The sequence below is a fragment of the Pezoporus occidentalis genome, unplaced genomic scaffold (assembly GCF_034315485.1).
Source record: "Pezoporus occidentalis ecotype Australia unplaced genomic scaffold, CSIRO_AGI_Poc_V1 ctg40, whole genome shotgun sequence".
Taxonomy (NCBI): Eukaryota; Metazoa; Chordata; class Aves; order Psittaciformes; family Psittacidae; genus Pezoporus; species Pezoporus occidentalis.
In genome coordinates, this window is record NW_026915725.1 from 2,442,872 (window position 1) to 2,457,568 (window position 14,697).

General features: G+C 37.0%; 1 protein-coding gene across 2 annotated transcripts in view; it reads left to right on the forward strand.

Annotated features, from left to right (window-relative positions):
- The window catches only part of PIP4K2A (phosphatidylinositol-5-phosphate 4-kinase type 2 alpha), a 113,547-nt gene that overhangs the window by 47,806 nt on the left and 51,044 nt on the right, over positions 1–14,697 (forward strand). For both annotated transcript variants that reach the window (XM_062633643.1, XM_062633642.1), the window contains exons 2-3: positions 10,975–11,072; positions 12,168–12,264. In XM_062633643.1, the coding sequence (XP_062489627.1) occupies positions 10,975–11,072; positions 12,168–12,264 (195 nt within the window). The remainder of the gene's footprint in view (positions 1–10,974; positions 11,073–12,167; positions 12,265–14,697) is intronic.

Here is a 14,697-nt window from a genome sequence, read left to right on the forward strand (position 1 = left end):
CAGGAAATGCTTTTTGACTGGATTTGGGACAATGTTACCATGGATAGCATAGTAGGAACTGCTATAAGAAGTTTTCTTACCTCTACAGATTGTTTCTGACTTTATAGTAGAAGTGATATTTTGTTGTCACCCTACTTACTGGTATCAAGCTGGAATGACAAAGCTTTGTAATTTCTGTTTGATATCTTTTCAGAAGCACCATGACACCAACACATGTTCAGATTAAAAGCACTGAAACCACTAGACTTGCTTTTTATTTATGGGCTATGGCAAATATAAATAGAAAGCTGTTTTATGCCTAATGAACACATCCTATTGTCCCCCTAAGCTCATGGAATCCTCCAGTAACAAAAGCCTGGCCTGTAAACCAGGGGAAGGGGTCATGCAATTGTATTACATTGCTTTTAACAAATTATATTTTATTTTGCATCAAAGGATAAGAAAGATGTTTGCCTTGAGTTGTATAATCATTTCAACTCCCAGTTTAATCGGACTAGGAGGATGATGGGACTTCAGTGTTGATGGCCCCTGGCAGCTCCACTGCACCCTCCCCTCAGATCCCTCTTGTTCTGCAAGGCCAGGAAGGCTTTCTAGAGTTATGAAGTACTAGGCAGTAATTTAAATACTCAGCCTGCAGCAAAATGAACATTGCAGTTGTTATATCTGGGCAGTAGATATCCAGTAAAGTAATGATAATGAATCAGTGAAATTTTATATATAGCATTACTGCAAAATAAATTGGGATTCTGTGTGGAATTCCAGAGCAGAAACAAAACCCAGCTTGTTGTAAACTCACCAGGATGCTGTTCTTTCCTAAACACTGAAGAACAGTTGCTTCAGGAGCCAGTAGCCAGAAGCTGTATATATAACGAATGAATGTGTATTTTAACGTCTGTGAGAAAGGGAAAGTAACGCATGTTTGGAAGCTATATATGGGAGAACAAGTAAGAATTCTTGCCTTGATCACCACAGAAGAGGTGGACAGGAAGGTGCTAAAACAACACTTAAACAATCCCAAATGTCTGTTCTGAGGTTGCTACCCAGCTCGAGCTCATTCCAGTTTCTTTGGGACTTAAGGCCTTTCCTGTCTCCTCCCAGAAACTGTCACATTGTCCTGACTAGCAACAACTGATTTTGCTCTGACAGCATTTCCATAAACAGAGCCCAGACAGTGGGTGCATGCAGCAAAAAATGTCTAGATGGCATCCTGATAAAATCTGGAAGACTGGTTACCCTCCTAGGTGACTACAGACCTGGTAGCCCGACTTCGGACATTACACTACTTCAAAGTACAAAATTACACGGTAAATGCAAGAGGAAAACAGTGTAACCAGGATGCATCAGAAAAATAAATTAAGGAACTTCCAGGGATAAGGTGGCAGTAGCTTCACTGGGCAAGTTGTTCCACCCCATATGAATTCCCATCCCCATAAGATGCTCAGCTGGTGCACAGCAACAGCCATCCATAGCTCCCCACGTAGCAAAAGCCATAAGCTTTCAGGGGAAACCTTACCACCATGCTGCAGTATTTAAAGGGTGGCTACAAAGAAGGAGACTCCATTTTTATAAGGGGTCACATGGAGAAGATGAGTGGTAATGGGCACAGGTTAATCCTGGGGAGGTTCCGACTGGGTACAAGCGGAAAATTGTTCACAATGAGCAGTCAGCATTGGAATAATCTTCCCAGGGAAGTGGTGGATTCCCCAGTGTTAGGCACTTAAGATTTGTCTGGACAGAGTGCTTTGGTCATGCTTTGCCTAGGAAGATTGGACCAGATGATACTTGAGGTCCCTTCCAACCTGGTATTGTATGATTTTTCTAAACCAAAGAAATATAATACTCTGAACTGCTAGTGCACAGTTTTGTGTGGCACTGCATGGAACTTTTTACTTCTCCTGGAGGATATAGGCTGAGAGCTAAAAAATGTTTTAGCACAAACATGTGCTGGCAGAGCAAGTTCTGTGTGTGGTACTCTGTTTACTCTGAAGCGTCCATGTTACCAGGGACAACTGCTGTGCCACTTCACAGAACAGTTAAATACTTGTAGTGTGACCTTCATGTACTTGCTTCTGGTGCCACTCATCTTCAGTTAATTAACTTCATAAATTGGATTTATATAATGCAAATGGTATTGCTTCTGTTTTCAGAAAATTTGCCTCATGGCTTCAGCCTTCGCCTAATCTATTGTCAGAAACAGCCAAAAGGAATCATGTTTTAATGTCATCTTTTCACAAGTCAACAATTCCCTAAATAATAACATATTTGTGAGAGTGGAATGTGACAGCACATTAAAGTGTGTTGCCAAAAAACCTACTCACAAGTTGGTGGTCTTTCCTTAATAATAATGATAATGTAAAATACATTATCTTCACTATGCCAGTGTAAAAATAACAAAAATACTTGGGTTTTCTACACTTGTTGTTGGCTCTGAACAATAATGAAGCCCACCTGATGCCTTAAATTGTTACTTGGTGATATTTATTCTATGGCCATCTCAGTTTGTCGTTTGTCGTTCTTGGGCAGGATGCTCTTAAAGCCTTCCTCTTTACTGAGCAGCTGAGTTGTATGTGTTACATGTGAAATCGTTCCTTAGGTTTCTTTTCCCATTACACTTTGTCTTTTTTTATTGAAGAAGAGTTTTTTTCTATTGAATTTCATTTTGCAGTTACAGCATTCAGTTAAGGCTACAACATCTCTGTATCTGTTCAACTGCTTCCTGGAATTTTGTGTTTAACTGTGTGGACTCATTTTTCCTGTTCAGAAGAATTATACTTGAAATATATGATCTTAAAAGCTCTTATGAGGTATAAGCATTATTTAATAGACTACTTTAAGTCTGCTTTCTGTTTGTTTGGTTGGTCGGTTTGGTGGTTTTCTGATTCTGAGTACCATGATTCATGGAATGTAAGTGTAATTTTATTTCTTTTTGTTCCTGCTTGTTGAACTCTTGTTCCAGAATCCACAATAGATCATTTAGAAAATTAGTAAAACATTTATTTCTGAGTTGTATATTACTTTGTATATAGAACTGAACTTCTGTTCGTTTAACCTTTCCCACTGACTTAAATAAATACTTGGTGTCTCCTAGCATCCTCTTTAGGTATTCTTTATGAAGCTTTTGGGACAAAGCCAAGTGAACTTAATTTATGGACAGATAAATGTTTTGTTCTTTAATTAGACAAATATAGACCAGATTGCTGTCAGAGCTTGTGACAATTATGGGTATCTTAAATCCATATTTCAGATAAAAATTAAAGGTACCTAGTGCTGTCAAAGATTGTGTCAAAGAGCATCAATTTCCCAGCACACAAATTGAAGTTTAAAAAAGATGACTTGAGATATTTCTGCTCAAAAAATAAAATGTACTTTTGTCAACTTAGTTTATCAGTCACTGGCTAATAGCTCACAAATTGTTGTCTGAGCTGTATGCCTTGTCTTGTTTTCTTCTCAACCATTGCATTAGCAATCAAGGATGAGCTCATCTGTATTATGTGCATCACAGCTCACCCCGATCTGAAGGACTTTCTCTACTCTCCAGTTTCATTTTGGACTGAGGCTATACTTCTTTTTTTTGTATGCCATTTGCTACTCAGACTATTTTGCATGTCAAAAATCTCCACTGCAAATAAGTCACATTTATTCTATTATCCATTTCATTAATGTGCACTAGTATCTTTTTACATAGTACTGCGTTTGTCCTATCTTCTTAGGAGAATGAGGGATTATCATGACAGGCATTATATCTGAGCTGCTTAGTTTATATTTAGTCTTTTGATTATTTGGCACATTATGATGTGTTAATTTTTGCACTCATTGAAAGGTGTAAGCAGATTCACGGGAAGTTTAACCAAATCTGTAGAAACGTGGTTTTACGCTTGTCTGACAGTATACAGCAGATGTTATGGATTTTCTAGCTAGCCTGTGCAAATGTCCATGAGACTTGCAAGACTTTACAAACGTTTTGACGCAAGTTTTTAAGGGAATGTGCTACTGGTGCTTTTGTTGTAGGTTCTTTAAACACTGTCATTCCAAACTCTCTAAAGAGGAGTGATAACCAAGCTATAAAGTGCTTCATTTGGATTTTGAGCCCTGATATTCCAAATTTAAACACCAAGAAATCAATGCTTTTCAAAACCATTTTTTCGACTGGTTTAAGACTCTGTTTGGTATGTCACAATATCCTGTTTTCCACATGGGTACATGTACTACAGACCTTCCTTCCCCAAAGATAATCATTGTACTGTTGAAAGCAGCAACTAAAAAGTCTCATGAAAACATCTAGGCGTGTGTTTGTTTGGCTTGGGTTTTTTTTAACTCAAAGGCAGACCAGAACACTTGAGAAAGGCTTGCTACTTTTTTGATAAGAATAAGCTGGAAATTGTGTTTGTTTCTCAGAATTTCTAAATCCACAAAGTGTATTTAATATTTCTTCGGAGTATTTCAGATACTCTGTGTTTAGTACTTTGGGAAAAGTATGTATTTCCACATTAAGACTAATTGAAAAGCATTTGGTTCGATTTGGCCTAGTTTTCTAGCATTAGGTTATCGAATTTCCTTGAAAGCCAACAATCTAATGACAGTTATCATCTGAACTGTAAAAACATGAAGTTACTCTAGCTACTGGTAGATGTTCTTAGACATGTAAAACTTTAACGCTTCTTACTCTGGCAGCTGGGTGGGCTTTTAGGTTGGTTTTGGGTTTTTCCCTCCATATACGTTAAATTAATCTGATCCTAAACACTCAGAAAATAAATACTTTACCCTGTGTTTTTCTTAGTCATATAATTGCTTTAATTTCAGGACTTGTTTATGAAGAGGTAATCATAAATTATTTATATGGAAGTCACCTGTGCCATTTAAACTCCTGCCACATTTTGTAGTTATTAGAAATGCCATGATAGATACTCTTTAACTTGCACTTTTAGGGAAAAAAGAACAAAAACGAGGTGAATTTTTGTGTGTTTGAAATGATGAAAACCTCATTTAAAACAAATTAAGGAGTATTTTGCTGAACTGATTTATTTCTCTACAGCAGAACTTAGCTTAACCTTTTATTTCTCTTGCAAGAATGGCTTCGAGTGTAATTTAAACTGTCAAATGACATTTATCAAACGATGGTTTTGCCCTGTAACAGGCAAATGTCTTCCACAAAATTGATTAGCTGCTGACCTCATCCACCCTTTTCAGACCCTTCAAGGTAGATTTCAAAGAGTTGTAAAATAATCACTTCACTTTCAGTTTATACTTCAACACAAGGCGTTTACTGTCCTGGTAGCGATACTGCAGTGTGTTCCACATCTGGGAAGGAGAGGAGGTAAATGCCTGCCTATAGCTCTGCCTGTCACCACCCAGCCTGTTGTGTTTTAACCTAAACCCCTACTCCTTGAAAAATAGGAACAGCTTTGGAAATGGCTTTTTACGGGATAATAGAATGAATAAGGTTAAGAAACTCTATCTTCTAGATGATTGGGCTTTAGTAGTCAGGAAAATGCTGTTCAGTAAGGCCTGCAGGGTGTTCAGTTATCAAGAAGGTGCCAGAAGAATGAAGAGTAATAGTCTCCTAAATGTGAAATTTTATACCCCAAACAGTTTTCCTCTGTTGCGTGCTTGTTCTGCAGCCTTGTTTTGTGAGAGCAGTCCATTAGAAGCCAATAGGCTTGCTTTTGTTAGCCTTAACCTACCAGTGAATGAATTAACTGTGCCTTTGAAGAAGTCTTTGGCCCTGTCAAAATGGTGACTCCATGTCTGAACAAAAAGTACTGTCTGATATTGTTTTCTGTTCAGAGCTCTGTGCAAGTTCCTTTGCTAAAGAAGAAACTGAGATGCAGAAAGTAAACCATGAACATAAAAACCTCAGAACTGCTGGTGGTGTTAAAAGTTCAGTTCTGGTTTTAGACCTCAATAATTTCTTTATTCCAGAGTCTCTTCCAGTCCCACTTCTTCCAAAATCTGTGTTTAAAAATACACAAATTTGTGAAAAATGCCCTTGACTTTCTCTCAGAGTAACAAACCAGTTGTAGCTTGTTTGTCTCAGTGGATCAGACTTGTGTGAATAGGCTTTCAGTTCAGAAAGGGAGTTGGGAGATAAATAAGAGCTGAAAAGAAAGTAGCACTTCCACAACTTCAGCCACATCCAGCATCAGGAGAAGCAGGAATTTTCCTGTGTGTGAAATTGCCAAGAGCCATAACTGCAGCTGAGATCTTTAATCAAGCTGTTCAGTGTGAAAACACCTCATCCCTCCATAGGTTCAGCCAGCGAATCTGTCTGCCTGGTATGTTAAATTAAGAGGAAACAGTATCCATGCTGCATATTAAAACTGAGATATTAAATACAAGAAACTTAAGTACAGAATGAAGTCTTTAAATAGGAAGAGAGTTTTGAAAGGAACCACTAGGCGTTGCTAGGTAGTTTGCATGTCATTTGTGATGTGCTTGGGGTGAAATTTTTTGGACATTCATGTACATGGTTTCTCTGATTTTTGTAATTTTTTTTGTTTTGGTTTGGTCATTTTTTTTATGAGTCATACCAGCTGAAATGTGTTACACAGGTTTCTTGCTGCAGCATCCTAGTGATAGGCATCAGCTTCTATCTGTTGGAGAGCAGGGCCATTGTTCTGGCTCCTCTAGCTAAACATGCAATATATGCTGTGAATTGCCTTTATTATATGCTGCTTAAATATCTCATTGTCTGCTTTGCATACAAGCAATTTATTGCTGCTTATGTTCTGACAGAATGAAAACTAATGTTTAATTATGCATTGCCCTAGTAATGTGGTGTTTAGGGTGAATGTATCTGAATTAAATAAGGGCCATTAATAATGCCTAACCATTTATGATATATTCATTGCCTGATTTCAAATCATATAAATTAGAGAAGCTTATTTGAAATGTCACCAATGTAAGATGGCTTTGTGGGAACACCTCTCTGTGTGCTAATTTCAGAATCATTACCAGCTGAGCCTTACTATTTATTCAATGTCCAGTAGGCTTTTATTATTCCCTTATTTGCAGCTTAATTACAACCTCTGTTTTCCTGACAGTGTGAATTCAATCCTAAACCTGCAGGAGCAAAATGAGTTGCAATCAGTTGGTTTTTGCCTGAAAGCCTCCTTTTGCTTCAGCCCCCTCCCACCTGCCACGATCCAGCCACAGCTCTCAGCAGAGCCCTACAGCCCCAGTGTTTATACCGTGTGTTTCAAGCGGCGATGCTAGTCTGAGGCTTTTAAAATTGCTCTTATAGCTCATAAGGTGTAAGCATCTCAAACACCTGGTTTTATACCAGTATCACAGGGATATTTGAATAAATTGCTTAAAGGGATGATTCTGGGTCACTTTAGTATCTTGTGTGCATTAATTTACAAACTGTATTAATAGACATGAGGTATTTATACATAATATGCATGGTTACTGTGCAACTGAAATCTTAGTTGTTCATCTTTAAAATAATCCATTCTCTAAGGATTCTCTGGGATTTAAATTCCTCAAAAATATAGTAAGCCTTGTCTGTTTCAGGTAACAGGACAAACTGCAGCAAAGTTTTGCATTGACAGCAACAGATAAGGGCAGTTAAAGGATGTAGGTTGCAGGACTAAAAGGACTTTATTTCTCTGTATGATGCACATGCATTTGTTATAGAAATGCTATAAATGTGGGCTTTCTTAGAAGTAATTGTAATTAAACGAATATCTGATTGCGAGCCTTCAGCAACAAGTCAGGCCTCTGTCCAGTGAGCTCTTTCTGCTTCATTTATGCATCATGATTATCTCTTAGGGGAAATTCTTTCTTGCTTATAATTTTGTTACATTCAGTAGCAGTCCTTAGAGGAAATTAATGTTTCTTGTTTCTTAAGTAATTATTACAGTTACTGTAATTAGGAAATAACTGAACTTTCATCCTCAGTCACATTTAATTTGCTCTTGTGACGAAAGCTAGCTGTATTTAATGGGTAATGTGAAGAGATGCACACAATACTTGGTAAATACATAGTTTTCTGTCATGCTTGACTTTAAAACACAGAAAAAGAAGCAAAATATTAATCCAAGATGAGTTGGAAGAGTCAAAATGTCTTCTTTGTGCTTCATATTTAGTGTCTTTCAAATGTGACTGTTTCTTTACATGGTGATGGCAAAGTGGAGAACTGATCTCTCTGACCTTTCCCTTTCCTTTTAACTTTCCAAGAGCTGTTTGTGGGGGAGTTTGGATATTGTTTCTTCTCCCTCCCCCCACAATGTGGTTCCAGTTTCCACCAAGATCTAATGACACGGGTATTCCTTTCTGTCTTGTGTGCACTTTCCAATCTGGCCTCATCAAATCTATCCGAAAAAATGTATTATTTCACAAAGAACCAGACCTTACACTTGAAAGGTTTAAATTAATTAATGGCCTGTGCCACTGGGACGTACCATTACTCAGCTGGTATGCTATATCAAAGGTCATTTGTACTGTGTGTTCATCACCTGCTTTTTTATTTTCCTGCCTGCTAGAGAGGAATTCCCTAAATATTAGAGGAATTATTTTTGCATACTTCCAGGTTGGATGAATTTAAAAATAAATTTAAAAATAAATACCCTTCTGTTAGTCTGCTTTTTTTTTTTTTGCCTGGTTTGGGGTTGAGGAAAAAGTACATTCACGTCTGGTAGGGAACTTCCTAGAAGTATTTTGGAATTTCTGCTTAGAATAAAAGAATCTCTGAAGTATGCATGTATGAGCACATTTGGCTCTGTTATTCTGCTATGTAGGTGACATTTGTAAGGCCTACAACTTAAACTGTACTATTATAATACCTATATAAATATTTGCAGCACAAAAGCAAATCTGTAGATGTAGAGAAACTTTGCATCAGCAAAGTAAGAAAGCGAATGCATGTGAAAATTTGAATAATGCAATTTTGATAATTTAAAATCCAAATTTGCAAGCAAACTTGCTGTTATTGTAGGTAATGGAAGCTGTTCTTTGTATCACTTTTGCCGAGACTGTACTTGTGTGTAGGTCTCTTACTTCTCTTTCAAGCATAGTTTGTTATATGATCTGGCAATATAAAAGATAGATAACACTGTATAAGCAAATCTAAAGTTCCGTATCTCTGCATAGTATCTGCTTGTCCCTAGTTTTATTTGTACAACAGCTACACTAGTTCTGCAGGCTCATGAACCTGTCCTGTGGATTCAGAGTGAGATTGATATACGGTGATAGCAACTATAGTAAAAAGCATGTATGTTAGATGTAGTGATTTTCAATCAACATTTTGTTATTTTGTGTCATATTTAATGAGGTGTCAGCATGATTTATTAGGTTTATACAGCTGTGCTTTCAAAAATTTCCTGGAATTTCTTCTTTCACTCTGCTTGGAGGAAGGAAAGAACATTCTCCCTACAACTTCAGGGAGCAGAGCACACTCAGCCCATCCCAGACATCTATTTCCTTTCTCCGCTCTGCTATATAACTGCCATGCCTCTGTCTACAGCTTACCAAAGAAGCACTCTGTAAATTCAACAGATTTTATCAGGTTTTGTGTGGGCTGCAAGGGTCTTGAATAATAAAAATGAGATGTCAGGGACCATTACTGGGAGTTGAAAGTACTGAAAAGTGGTGAGGCCACCCGACCTGCTTGCTTGCATTGGTTTCTTTCCTCTGTTTAAGAGCTAAAAGGCTCCTCGCTGTTTTCTTGTTTTGTTTAACTTTGGTTCTGCAAAAGGTCATACTCGCACTGAGTGCAAGTCCCCTTTTATAACCTATAGCTGCTTCAGTGAAGGTTTCTCCAAAAGCCTCTCTGCAGCAGGGTAGCATTTACAGGCAACTAACAGCTTCCTAGTTGGAAACAGTGTTGGATAAGCAGTGCTGAGAGCAGAAGAGCACCCCTGTGTTGCTGTATCCACCCTTAGTGTGCATTTGTATTCATATGGAGTGGGTTTTCCCTCTAAACCCTGTAGAAAACTGCTGAAGCAAAATGTGCTCTGCATGAGCAAACAGACTTGACCGGGTGAATCGAGGTGCGTGACCAGGGTGTAGATCACGATAAGAACATAGGTAAAATGTATGTCATGGGTGGCTGTTGTTGTAATGGGTATCTCATTCATGATTTGAAAGCACCATTGTAAGCTAACAATACTCTGTCTTATGTTTATCAAGTTTTAGTTAAAGTTTACTAAAGTAAGGGTAAATTGATACATGCAATGATAAAAATATGCCTACAGAATAGGTAATGGTAAAGTGTTCTATGATTTCTATGAGGTGTGGTCAGAAGTGGATTTCAAATATCGATAAAAAGCTAATCTTGAAGACTGACTATTTCTCTCAAAGCTAGAAAGAATAGATGATCCCCACAAATACAAAAAAAATAAGGGGAAACCTTGGAAGTTGTTCATCTATTTCTAAGTGAAAATTTAGCTATTTAGTTTGTCTGACTTGAACAATCAAAAAGATGCATACAAAAATTTGCCTGAGTTCTGTGCTAGTGTAAGAAACAACCCTCCGTTTATTGAGCCCAAAGTGCGTGCATTCACATATAAACAAGATTTCACTTGATTTTCTATAAAGAGTCCAAGACACAAACATGTAAGACTACTTTGTAGGGCGCAAAGGTAAATAGTCATTTGAAATATGGAATTTGGATTATTTTTTGGAAGCATAGCTCAATTGATTAGACAAGAACAATGTGTTGGGATTAAAGACCATTTTGCTGGCGTCCTCATTGACCTTCCATAAAAAGTACAATCCAGTTGTGCTTTGAAGCACTTCCCCTCTCTGCCACTCCCACCCCCCCTCCCCAGAAACTAGTATAAATACGGAATGCTGTTCCTTCTTTTCCAAAGTGTGATCACATTTAATCTGGAAAGAATAAAACTGCTTTTACATTCTTTTACTTACATTCACTCTCGGGTCATACACACAAGAATTAGTAGACTAAGTAACATTAAGACACATGCAGCATTTTTGCAAAGACATAAGCATCTAAATATATTCTCTTTTCTCTAGATCAATGAACTGAGCCATGTTCAAATCCCTATTATGTTGATGCCAGATGATTTCAAAGCCTACTCAAAGATAAAGGTGGACAATCACCTTTTCAACAAGTAAGTACAAGTAACAGTTCCTTGCAGAAGTGGATAGTGGCAGTGATATTTATGAAGTAGTATGAACTCTGTTATTTTTCAGTTCATGGGACTGAAGTTTTTATGATTAAGTTAATCCTGCGATAAACATAACCATCTGTGCTGTTCTGAAAAGCAACAGCAAGGGCTGCTGGGTAGTATTTTTCTGCCATATGGTTTATTATTGCCTTATGAGTATCTTATATATTGAAGGTGATCCTTTCTTGGTGTGTTTATGGCTGATACAAGTATTTATTTGGGTATTTTTCAAAACAAATTCATATGTGTGTACTTTTTATTATATGAAATGTTTGAACATGAATGAGAATTTAAAGCATATAACAAAGCTGAGTAATGTTCAGCTTTTTATAATCCATGATACATAATCATAGCAATCATATAGAAGCGCCAAAAGTATTAAGATCATTTAATGAAATATCTGTCTCTTAAAAATAAAATGCTCTGTGAATAGTATGTATAGACATACTAAACTGATACTGCTGTTTTGTGTATAACCTAAATTTTGTTTAAGAATATATTTGCAAAAAGGAAGAATTCTGCTACTTTGGATCTTTGGTTTTGTGGCGATGGTCAAAATAACTTCTCACATATAAGTCTGAAATCAACACAAGGGTATTAAAATTAGCTCTGTACTGAATGAGTCAAGTTTTCTTGAAGCTTTGGCACCGTCAGTACTTTTTGGTGTTACAGATGGTATAGTAATTCTTATATAATCCAATCTAAGACTTCACCATTGGAATAATTTTAGAGCAGTGGGAAAGCATTCTTTGTCTGCTTTTGAGTCCAGGTTCCAAAGTTACCAAAATATAGTTTGTGTTTATTTCATCCAGTTATGTTGTAGCTTGTTGGAGACAAATACTCACAAATTTATTAAATATTGTAAAGAAAATGAAGAGAACATGGTGAGACTAAATCTCATTAACAAAAAAGGTTAGAGGAAAGATTGTAAATCTCCTTATCCTCTGTTTTGTGTGAACAGAATTGGGACAGGATATTCTACAGTTATTTACTACATATGCAAGTGAATGAAGTTGATGTGGTTTTATATTCTTTCAGGGAAAACATGCCAAGTCATTTCAAATTTAAGGAATATTGTCCAATGGTTTTCCGTAATCTAAGAGAGAGGTTTGGAATTGATGATCAGGACTTTCAGGTAAGTTTGCTTTCAAAACGCCTAAACTGATGATATATGCAGATTTTGAAGGTCAGTAATGCTGCAGTTGTGAACAAGCAGGCCAGTGTGCTGAAATAAAGTTATTTTTACGTACGTTGAAGGAAAACTTAAAGATGATCTTCTTTCTATTCCTTCCCCCACCTGCAGGCAGAATGTTTCTGGTTTAACTCTTTGCCTGCCCTAGGTGTCTTCTGGTTCCTATCCTGCTGTCTTTAGCCCTCTGTATTTCATGTTAGGGAACCTCCAGGTCGTAAGTCGTGTTATTAAAACGGGGGGTGATACCTCTTGCAATAGGAAGAAAAAAGATGCCTGGACACTACTGACAAGAGATGTTATGTTCAGCTGGGTCATTTAGATAACAGTGCTTGAGTTGTGCGTCTAAGTGAAACATCGTTTCTGAAATGACCATAGTCTTTTTTTTTCCTTCATGCTCTCTTTGTTTAGAAAAGCTTGACCTGTGGCCTGACAACTTCCTACTGCTTCATCATGCCTCCTTTTCCCATTGTTAAAAGGATCTGGAAACAAATTGCTTGTGTAGAGCAGATACAGCAAAACAAGAAATTGCTCTAGATTTGGCAGGGTTGTTCCTTGCAGCCAAAGCTTCTTTCTCTCTTTGCAAGAGAAAGTTCTTGAACTCTGCTTCAGTCTGATTTGCAATCAAAAACTCACTGACAATTCCCTTTTCCATTAGTTGCTCCTAATGCACACTGTTTCAGTCACAAGGGTAATTTCTTTCTTCAGTCTCTCTGCAAGATGTCCTGTCCTAAAGAGCACTTGCTGTGTAACCCAGCACCACTTCCTGTTGTGCTCTTTTGCTCTTCTGGTATTTTGATGTGGGTTGCAGTTGTATTTGTAGCCTGCCACTAAGATATGTTAAGTGAAGATATTTAATAAACAGTTTCAAGTAGCTAAATTGTACAAAATGCATTTGTACAGTAACACTTTCATTCTTGCTACATCGAGCAGAGTGAATACTGAAGCCAGAAGATACTTTTAAATCCTTCAACTATCCTTTTTATCAGTTTTCCCCTTTTCAGTATCAAGCAGTGTGTTAAAATACGTAGATGGGTTAAAATGTGCTTGCAGGAGTGTAGATGGAGATTAGTCTATGGATCTTGGTATATGGCCACTGTAACTTTGGTGAGACCTTTTGTCAGTAGGTGGAGAAGAGGGTTCAGCTGGTTTCTTTTGGTAGAGCTGTTGTGATCCTGTCCTATGATTTTTCATTATCCTCTTTACTGAAGAGCTGTTAAAGAGGAAATACACCAAGACTTAGGCTAACAGTTAGAACAGATTACATTAGTGCTTCAATTTTCCTGGTGTACCAAAGAGGATCATAATGTTTGGGAAGGTATTTGATCCCTTTAGCTGAAGATTTTCTTTTTCTTGACAAAGGATTAGTGTGTCAAAGAGGAAGGACATGTGATTGTTTCTAAACTTAAAATTATGGTGTCAGCTCATGCTTGCTGTCTTTTTAGAAGATGGGGTGATGACATTCCTAGGCAATTGAAGTTATATTTCAGTAAATATTTATTAGACAAGTTAGGATGCTGTCATTAGTTAAAACTAGCAAACCGCATAATCAAAAGCACTGCCTCCCACAGCACTGTGAAATGTTTCTATCTGTTCTGCTGTTCTACAACAAAAAATCCTGTTGTAACTATATTATACTGCTGTTTAATTTTATTAATGATAACAATGAAAAAATGGTGTTAAAGGACTGTCACTAGATAAAATGCCCCTATTTTCAGATTAAAACCAAAATTACTTGTTTGTAACTCTGTTTTGTTCTGTTGGGTTTTTTTTGACAATATAACCAAACAACAATCCAGAAGAAGAAAAATGTAACCACATCCTGTTTTTTAATGCAACAAAATTATGTATTGGAAAAAAATCTACAATACTATTTAGTATTTCAAGTATATTTAGTGGAAAACAAAAGATACTTAATTTTGACCCGGGGGAAGGCAGTGTCTACATTCGCTATCCTTTTTTTCCACAATCCAAGCAAATTATCAGTCTGCATTCTTATTCTACTGAGCTGTACTGATACTATTTTTTTAAAAAAGATCAAAGTAGTAGTGTATTTTGAACACACGTCAAAATTAATTCTAGAGGGAAACATACAATGAAAATTTAACTCACTCCATGTGCAAGATAGGGGTTATCCCTATTAAAAGTAGAAGTTGCTTTCTTTTTAATGTTACATTTTCTGTGATTTAAAAAGGAAATCCAGGGAGACTCACTGTGTATACTTGTCTTTTTTTTCCAGATAATATTTGTCTTCAAGAAAGTTATTCCAGTGAATGCAGGTTAAAATGATGGTCTTGCATTCAAAGCCAAACATGAATTGGAAAAAGCCTGTGCAATATTGAACTGAAGGGATGCTTATGGAGGAGATAGAAATAACTT